This window comes from Parambassis ranga, chromosome 16, assembly GCF_900634625.1.
Source record: "Parambassis ranga chromosome 16, fParRan2.1, whole genome shotgun sequence".
NCBI lineage: Eukaryota > Metazoa > Chordata > Actinopteri > Ambassidae > Parambassis > Parambassis ranga.
The window spans coordinates 21,483,213-21,493,623 of NC_041036.1; the positions used below are offsets into that span (position 1 = coordinate 21,483,213).

Genomic DNA, 10,411 nt, shown 5'->3' on the forward strand with positions numbered 1-10,411 from the left:
TTTGAAGACACTGCTCTACAGCATTTGTTGAAGGTTGTCTTCACTTGCTCCAGCTTTTAGCAACACAACAACAACATGCAGTATTTGTAGCTATTCAACTGCCCCATATTAGCCAACAGAAATAAGGCCACAAATTGATGCTTGTCTACTCCAAAACTATGATATGGTCACGTCTGGCTGTTTGGGGCTGATCCGTATGGATTTAGCTCGACCCTCCAGCAGATTTGTGAAATCACAAACACCCATCTTGCCAGACTCCAAGCCATATTCACAGCTGAACCACCATTGATTCAGACCTATCAGAGCCCTTCAGCTTTTTGGATGTATTTAACTGTGTCAGCATAGGCTATATCAAAACCAGGAAGGGGCAACCTTTCAATTGTATGTGCATGTACCAACATGCTAACTGCTACGTGTCAGCTTGTTGTGTTTATTCTTCAGGAATGTGCTTAATCAAGTATCCTCCTAATGTGTCTGTCTTTATCAAACAGTTTCCCAGATGGATCTGCAAAATTAACCATTTGAGGTCCTGGTCCGAACATTTGACACAAATTATACATTTTACTGTAGGAGGGCACCAGATATAAAAACATTGGCTGTTTTGATGGTCTAGAAAAATGGTTTTATTGTTTTGTAATATTGTTTCATTGAAAATCAGTCTTTACATCACCTCCTCTGATTTTCATTCATCATTAATTAATTAGTCCGTCATAAAACTGCACAACAATACTAAGCTTGATAACATTAAATATACCACACATATTTTTGAATAAAGCAAATAAATAAATTAGAATTGATCCTGTTAAGTCTGAATAGATACCTGTTGGCTGAATATTACATGAATAAAACATTTGTGTCTCTATGAGGGCAATAGGATTAAAAACGAATCATGTGTTTCTCACTACAGATGGCATCCCTGGAACAGTGCCCCTGCCACCCTCCCCTGCGCTCCGACTGGCACAACCCTTGGCACCTTTGGCAACCCCTACCACACCGACGCCGGCACCTGTGGCCTCGCTGATAGTCCCAAACACACCGGCAGCCACAGCCCTAGAGACTACCTCAGCCTCAGGGGAAGACGAGAAGACATCAAAGCTACCCTGTCCTTCAGAAGCAGACCTGGAGACAGAGGTAGACACAGAGACGGACACAGAAACAGAGGAGGAGAAAGCTCGACGCCTTCTCTACTGCTCACTGTGCAAAGTTGCGGTCAACTCGGCTTCACAGCTAGAAGCTCACAACAGTGGTAAGAGACATGTGTGTAAGCATGTTTGAGGCAAAAGAAAGTGACATGATTATTTCTTTATTCCTGAACTGAACTGAATGAAAAAACATGCTATTTCAATAAATGAGTGAGTCAGTGTTTTGGGTCTATCTGTGTTTCCATAGGAACCTTTGATTAGACTTTGATTAGGTACTGACATGCTGAGACATGCTTGCTTTTGAAAACAAAGGCTGTATTGTGAATCATTCTGAATGCTAATTTCTAACGCATCAGCAGTGTAGAGTCATCTTTGCTTTCAGTCAATGATACAAATACATAAATGTCCTATTTATGTACTATTTCTGCATAAACAAATTAGAAATGAATTATTATTAATGAATTAAGATTTTAAACAGGGGAACACAGACAAACAATTTATCAACAATAAAAACACAGAAACTTTAATGACATCTTCATCAGGTGAAGTGTGACCTGACAGGCTCATATGATCTCACACTAATCGAGCTTGAGTAGGCAGCAAGTGATCCTCTCAGCTGGAACATTTCTTGTCACAGCAGCACTTTTTTGCTTAAATATATCCATTTGCCCTCAGTAACAGAAAGCCGCTGGGTTTCAGATTGAGTCCAATTGACAGTGACAGTTCGACAGAATCTTGGAACTTTTTCTTTAGCACTCTTGGATCATATTCTCTACTGAGCCTTGAGCGCCGGACTAAAATATATGGATGATAAATTAGCAGCTCCCCACTAGTTGGTCCACAGTGGGTGGGATGTGTTATCGTAAGGACAGATATTGTTAAAGGCATACAGAAGAATGATAACTGATTACAGAGGGTATTGGCTGCTATTGCTCTATAAGTGGATGATTGGGTCCTTCATGGAGTCTGTCTATTTCGCAAGAACTGGATGAACCCTTCAATGATATCATCCATAGGTTATAATGCTCAGTGTTAGAAGATGCTGCTGTTGTCATCGTGGCAGTGCCGGTGTTAGTACTGCTCCTAGCTAAAGGATAGGTTTAGGCAGTAAAACTACTTGTTGGGTTTAAGATCATAACCCACACATTTCAAAAGGCATAATTATCAGCTGCCGGTACTGATTCAGCCCAAACAACTATTTGCTTCATTGCATATTTGCTTCCGGTCATGACCATAATTATATGTGATTGTAAGTCTTAATATGATTAAAATTTACCCCATACTGTGATCACAAAAAGGAACTTTAATACAGACCAAAACTGTTTTTGTCCCAGGCTGTAAACATGTTTATACCTGCTGTAACAGACCTTTAACATGGGAGTCTATAGGGATTGACTCACCTTTGAAGCCAGCCACTAGAGGCTGTGGGGTGAACTGCAAATCTGCATAGGCTTCATGTTTCAAGCCTGGTGTTTTTTTCTTGCACTTGTGAGTGCGGTGAGTGAGGGTTGTGGTGTATGTCCACACACTTCACAATTACTGTCTCTGCATTGCAATTCATGAAATGGGCTCAGGGCTCAGCTACTTTATGGGAATTATCAGTGCATGGCACAAATCACGAAAAGCTGGCAAACACCGACAATATTGATAAAGGCAGAGTTGGGATCTGCACTGGCTATTTCTTACCTCACATTTTACTGAAGTATTTTGTTTTCAACTGACATCGGGCTGGTTTGAACTCCAGGGGCACACAGCCCACACATATACAATACAGTGTTTAACTAATTAGATGCACCCAGGAAGAGTTTCCAGTTCTGATTTGTTCGCTGGTCTGTTAGGCATAAATGGCCACGGTTCATTGGCGCCGTGGTGTTTTTGTGTGTCACAACACAAATCAAAAGGCCAAATATGTAAACGTTTTACAGGCTTTGTGTCTGTCTTCGATCAGGGATGTTTTAGGATAATTTACTAGCTGACCCTTTCACACTGACCATCATATTTCCCACATCACAAAAAAAGGTGCATACCTCAGATTTTTCTTTTTTCTTTAAGGCTGTTAGGTGAAGTTAACACACTCATCAAACTACCTCTTGCTTGTCTGAACCTGCAGGTACTAAGCACAAAACGATGCTTGAGGCCAGGAGCGGTGTGGGCTCCATCAAGTCTTTTCCACGAGTGGGAGTCAAAAGCAAACTAGCTACGTCCTCCAAATCATCAACGGGTCTGCAGAACAAAACGTTTTACTGTGAGACGTGTGATGTGCACGTCAACTCAGAGACTCAGCTAAAACAGGTGAGGGGGATCAACTCTGATCAAGATATTTGACATACTTGATTTGATACTTTGATTTGACATACTTTGTATACAGAGGTGCTTAGACACTAACAAGGGAATTAGATCTTCAAGTTGTAATTTATTGTGGTTTTCAAACAACTTTGACAAACACACTGGAGACCAGGAGAAATAGTTTTGTGCAGTTGTTTGAGACTATAGCTTTAAATAGGTCCACAAGCACATGGTGATATGACCACTTCTTCCAACAGGGTGAAAAAATGGGCTTCTATGAGACCCTGGAAGATGACCCACACCCAAGGTGGCTGTCATGTAAAATATGTTTAATAAAAGACAAACCATGATAGCTAACCCCTTACTCTGTTTAATGCTCAACCTTAACCAGATGTTTTTAATGCCTAAATTCAACCATGATTGAAAACAAAACAGCTCAGTGTGGACTCAGTGGACTTCTGAGTGAAGCTCAGCTGCGCTAACTGTACCCCATCATCCCCAGCTCACATGTTACGTAATTGGACTTTTGTAGATGTATGGGTCCCATGATTGAATCCCATCAGGCAATATGTCCATATGTACCATTAGCATAAACATACATTTCTTTTTGAAGTTCTGAACATAAAGTTTTGGAGAAGCCCTTAAAGACATGAGTATTTTGTATTATTTGCCATGAGGTTAAAATCAGGTTACCACATGAAACTGATAGAAACCTTGTTGTGACATGGCTGAAACCTGACTGTGTATCTTCTCTAGCTGTTCTGGGACTTTCTCCAAATCTTCTTTTCTTGTAGCTGCTGATCATACTGTCATGGGAGGGAGGAATGTCATCTACAATACCTGAGAAGCACTCAGTTTTGTCAGAGCTAACCTTGAGATCTCTCCCTGAAAAAGAGACAGATTCTGTATGAATTTTTCATGTGAGGATTTTTCACAGAGTACTTCTGAATTGTAGCAATTCTCTGTGAAAAGAATCCAGAGGGACAAAAGTTAGTTCTACAGCTTGACACCAGAAGAATAGTTGTTAAATCCATAGTAAGGACTAAAGGAATTTAGACACAGTCAGAGATCTAGTGTAGTCCATATGTATTTCTTTATTGGCTTAACTGATATAAATACTCATGGTTAAGAGTATTCTTCATTTATACTCTTATAGGGGGCTGTATAATTCCTGGCTCTGGCCCCTCTCTTCCTGCCTCAACACATGACCATTTACTGAGTCTTATTATAAACGTAGACTGTTTTTCTCTGTAGAAGCCTAATATAATAGCACCAATATATTTAAATAAATATATATATTTATGTAGTAAAATTCTAAGCTTAAGCAAATACACAAAAATGATCTGCCAACAGAGGTTGTTAGGAGAGAGCTGGGCACAGGTGAGGCGTGTTGTGGCACAGATGATTGTAAGCAGGACTGAGGTCATATGCAGGTGGATGCTCTTATCCACGTCACGTTAGGCCCAAGACTATAGATTGAGGCAACTGGGCTAATAAACTGGACTCATAAAAAAGGTTTTGATTCCTGTTGCCTCTATGTGGTGATACAGGAGGCAGAGGTGGAACATGGAACACAAAACAGGGTGAAACTATAGTATATTTGCTCCACAGAACCATACATCATATCATCCTATAAAACTTTAAATGAATGGTGCTTATACTTGGATAAACTGTAAAATCTGTTAAAGTAGGTTTTACACAGCGATATCCTGATGTTAATCTAAATAAGTACTGTTTTCTGATTGTCAGCCCAATTATGTTCATATTTAATGTAAGCCTCTAATGAATTGTAAGATCAGCATGGAGTATGCAGATCTTAGTATACATAATTACACTAAAGACAAACACTTGTCTTCTCTTCTTTGCAGCACATCAGCAGTCGGCGTCATAAAGACCGAGCAGCAGGTAAACCAGCCAAGCCTAAATACAGCCCCTACAGCAAACCACAGAAAGGCCAGCCCAAGCAGCCGGTGAGTCACAGCACGTGTCAGTCACCTCATCAGTCCTGGTGTCAACACCACGTTCACAATAGACTCACTTCTAATAGACTCTAGGGAGACAGCCTTATCAGCACATAAGCAGCAGTTTATGTTTGATGTGTGAAGCTGTTTATTGTCTTTCTTTCCTGCTCCAGCTCCACAGTTTCTTCTTTATCTGGAAAAAGTCCCACACATTTCTCCTATGAATTATTGACGCGTATGGGTCAGCTGTTTCAGAAATATGTCAAAATGTACATAACTGACTTCTGAAATCTGTTTCTGGGAAAGATGCAATTTGATGCAATATATATATTCGTATACGTATTCGTATATATATATATATATTTGTATACACCATACACTATACAAATACACTATACACTATACAAAATCCCTTCTCACCCTTATGGGTGGTGTCTTCTCAGGTCCTCTACCAGAGGCCTGAGTTTGAGGGTTCTTCGCAGTATCTTAGCTGTTCCTAGCACTGCGCTCCTCTGGACTGAGAGCTCTGATATTGTTTCTGGGATCTGTCACTCTCCCAGTTTAGGGGTCACTGCCCCAAGGGTTCCACGGGGACCACTGTTACCTTGACCTTCCACATCTTCTCTAGCTCTTCTTTAAGCCCTTGGTATTTCTCCAGCTTCTCATGTTCCTTCTTCCCTATGTTGTCATCACAAGGCTTTAGCCAGCAGGCTAAAGGTGGAATGCAGACTTAGGGCTAAATGCTGTTTACAGGTGATCATAAATGTCAGGTTTAACTTATGTGGAGCCCCTCACCAAGCAGTTCATGTTAGAGTGCCCTGACATAACATGAAAATACTCATTGTATAGCCTCCAGGTGAGTTAAAGAAATGTTAGCAGGAACATTATGAGTGTCTCATAAAGGGCCGTATGGATACACCATGATAAGGGAAACTTTTCTCCTCAGAAAACGCCATTCATCACACCCACTGTTCGACAAGATGAAACACGGGGTTACCAGTGTGGGGGAAATGGCTTTTTCTGAAACCCATCATTGACTGAGTTAACGGAGAGGAGCTTCTCTGATGAGTGCAGAGTAAAGAATGCTTCCCACAGGGTTTCGATGCCTGAGTCAGTGATTGATAACCCATGACAACTGCTGCCACAATGCTGCTGCAAGAGCGTAGCTTTTCCATCACTGATACAGAAGATTACGCCAGATAACACCAGCAACCTTTTACCCTAATAGGCTGTTTTGAAAGGTTAGGAGGAATTTGTGTGTCTTACTGTCACTTCATTTATCACGTGTGTTCCTCAGAACCATCAGCAGCTTTTGAGTATTTTAACTTACATTTTTATTCAGTTGTTTCAACTCATTGTTCACAGCAATATTAAGGCCTGAACTCTATTTGAACTACAGTTGTGGCTACAAATAGCAAGAAAATATATATTTTTTTTTAATTGACTGTATGAATGTGTTTATTAAGGGGCTACAAAGTGGATTTTTATTTGGTTAACATTACTTTTAATATATGATTAAAATATATTTGGTTAACATTACTTTTAATATATGATTAAAATATATTTGGTTAACATTACTTTTAATATATGATTAAAATATAATGTTGGGGTTCTATAGGGGATCCTTTAAAATGCCAGTAGAGCTATGACTTAATTATTTGGCATTAATCCAAAAGATTCCTCTTCTTACTAGCCAAGTTAACAATTGTAATTTCATTTTAAGACAGTAGGAAAACTAATTTTCTGCATCTAAAGCCCAGATTTTAGGTAATTTGGTCAAACAGCTGAAGAAAAATAATGAGAGGGCGGCAGTTGACATTTCCACTGCTGCCTCACTACTGCTGGTGCCTAGCAGATCATTTGGAACACTTTCAGCAGTAAGTGGCTGATTTCTGGCACCCATTCATCCTGTTAAACCCCCTTCTTGTAATTCATTAATTCACAAAAACCCTGTTTGTGACTAGAGGTGGTGTCAGGTGGTGTCTGTGAAGGCATATAGAAAACACATGGTTAACTAATCAACTATGATTTTACTTAACAGATAGTATGCTGCAGGCCCTTTTAGATAGATACTGACTAAATACATTAGATTCACATAATATTGATTTAAAATTATTAATAATATTAAATAATAATAATATATTATTGTTTTTATATATATTGTGTTATGTATATTGTGTTATATGTATTGTGAATGATCAGAGAAGCTGTAGAACTGGCCTGGTGACCCCAAACCTTTGAACATGCATGTTTCCAGAATTTCTTCCAAGATGTATATTTGTAGTAGAGCTGTTTACAGCTTTACCAGTTTCTGCCATAATTGACTGATTGTTTGATTTCAGATTACAGCCTATAGGAGCCCATTTTGCTCAGTAATTTTTATTACTCTGAACTATATTTACAGCATTTATATAAAAGGCTAGCATCGATTTTACTGATGATATTAAAAAAAACAGACAATCAAGAAAAATGTTTTAAAAAAAACTAGCAAATAAGCACATGCTGTTCTGCTTTTATGTGTGAATTAACTGCAATGCTTCTTTTTCACCAGATAAAGCTGATTTTGGGAAAGGACCGTCAGTGTCAGCCCCTGGCCACACAAATCATCCCCACTCACTTAGCAGCGGTAGCAGCTGCTGCTGCTGCCGCCATTGGCAACTCATTCACAAGCCGCACAAACCACACTACTAATCACACCGTGAGCCCTGCCCTCTTTCAGACACAGACCCTGCCTGCCGCTGCACTGCTCCGCCCGGCCCCAGGGCCTGTCAGGACCTCCCACCCACAAGTTCTATTTGCCCCATACTGACCTGTTTAAGCCAGGTTAGGGACCAAACCATGTCGGTCACTCAGACCAGGCCAAGGAGCCCCTTCAGTATCTGTTGTCCTCCTTCTATGCATCCTGCCATGAGTGGACCTTTTATCATGTCCCACCTCTCCTCATATGGATTATTTGTCTGGTCTCATTGGACTGTACTGTGCCATCCTTCAGGCTCACACCCAGACCCTGGACCTGGAGCTACATCGTACCGCAATAATGAAGAAGACTAAACCCCTATATGAACTATGCAGTGTCATTATTTCATGATGCAAGGCACAGTTTGAGCTAAAAAAGTGGTAGGGACATGCTTTTTGTAGATGCAGCGTGGCACTAAGATCGTTGCTTTAGTGGAGGATTACTGTCTCCTGCTCATCATTTAAAAGGGTGTTACTGATCATGAGAGTGACCAAGGCCCTCCTCTGTTCCTGTATGCACTTTAAGACTGTCCTCTGTTGATGTCTACATTAAGTGACTGTGTTAGATGGTTAGTACATGTTGTAATGTGTGTTTTTTTGTATTTGTCCTTGCATATCTGTGTGTGTGTGTGTGAGAGAGAGAGAGAGAGAGAGAGAGAGAGAGAGAGAGAGAGAGTGTACCTCTTTGTGTGTGCTTGTCGGTGTGTGTGTTAGGATTTCTTTGTGTGTGTGTTTCCATCTACCTGGTCAATATCAAGCATACGTTGTCACTGATCATGTCTCCGGCCAGAGGGACCACAAAGGCTTGTCTGTGTTAACTGTTGGTGTGTAAAAGATGAACAATTTCAAATAAAAGAGAGCTAATTTGTTAGTGCTGTGGTCCTGAATAATTCAGTTGGTGATGTCACATAGCATATAGGGCTACACTGAAGAATTCCTCTGCCGCTGATCAATTGTATCAAATGTCTCCTTGATGTCAGCTCTGAGGCAAAATGCGAACAAAATGCTCCGCCGATTCACTTTACAACATACAGGCTGTGTTAATAGGGTAAGTGATCAGTGTTATCAGTAAGATGAGCTACAGTGTGTACAGTTACACACAGATGTCTAACCATGTATGCCTAGTCTTGCTTCAGTCCCCTGTTATACCTGCAAAAAAAAAGCAAACTGATCAAATGGCCACATGAGGCTTGTTCCAAAAGTGAGTCAATCCTCTTACAATGTCCAAATTTACAGCAGAAATAAACATGTTTACACCCAAAGAAAGGTGCTCCATGCTCAGAAACATAAAATAATGTAAAATTGCAAGTAACAAAATTAAATTAATTTAAATTAATTTAAATGAACTTTAAAACAACAATAAATATTCTAGTCACTGATAGCCTGAAGCAGACCTGATCACCAGTCACAGGTTCATTTAAAGCCAAAATACACTCTTTGATGTATCTGCAGCAGCTACACATCAATATTTATTCGTTGCTGAGAGTAGCATGGATCTAAAACCTTTGTAATCATTTCCACATGTGGAGTACTGCTGTCCTTCATCTGCTCAACTTCCAAAATCCAAAGCTGCAAAAATACAAATTAATTATTCACCTTACCTGAAACCCTCTCACAGGATGCCTTAACATTCATTGTGACAATTTATAGAAAAGATTATCAGCACAACAGGATCACCACAGCCGTATGGCATATTGGAAACGTCAAGAAGTCAAAGACATCATCAGCTGCAGATCATTTTCTCAAAGAGTCAAAAGAAAACAATGGCAAAAAATAATAAAGGAGGTAAAATAAAATACATAAGGATCAAAATATAGGTCGATTTTCTGCTTCTGCAGCTGTCCAGTCACATTTTTTCTCATTATTGAATTACATGGGAGGGGTGAACTCTCACAGCGTACACACTGAGCTACAAAACTGCTTTCCAAAAAACTTATGGATTAGATTTATCTGCCTTTGGTGGCACATATTATGTTAAAACGTCAAAGCATTAACATGATACAAGGCCAAAATAATTAAAACTGCCTTTTTTAGCATAGATGAGTAATTTCATAAAACATGCATCCATAACTTTAAACATTTGTGTCTGTCCTGATGCTGTTCAGCTGTGACTTGTTGCATTACTTTTGATGCGTTGATGTGCTAAATGTGAATTTTTGCAGCAGGGTGGTACTTTTGGCATTGAGTAGAATCAAGTGTGTGTTTGTTGTAATAAGGATCATGTCATGCAGCACACTGGTGTGTCTCATTTTTTGCCGAACAAAAGCAAATTCTCCTCATTGAAAT

General features: G+C 39.8%; 1 protein-coding gene across 1 annotated transcript in view; it reads left to right on the plus strand.

Annotated features, from left to right (window-relative positions):
• znf385d (zinc finger protein 385D) overlaps nt 1–8,996 on the plus strand; it is a 94,720-nt gene extending 85,724 nt beyond the window's left edge. Inside the window, exons 5-8 of the mRNA XM_028425518.1 lie at nt 908–1,246; nt 3,253–3,434; nt 5,297–5,398; nt 7,941–8,996. Of these exons, the coding sequence (XP_028281319.1) occupies nt 908–1,246; nt 3,253–3,434; nt 5,297–5,398; nt 7,941–8,198 (881 nt within the window). The 3' untranslated portion in view covers nt 8,199–8,996. The remainder of the gene's footprint in view (nt 1–907; nt 1,247–3,252; nt 3,435–5,296; nt 5,399–7,940) is intronic.
• The last annotated feature ends 1,415 nt before the right edge of the window (nt 8,997–10,411 follow it).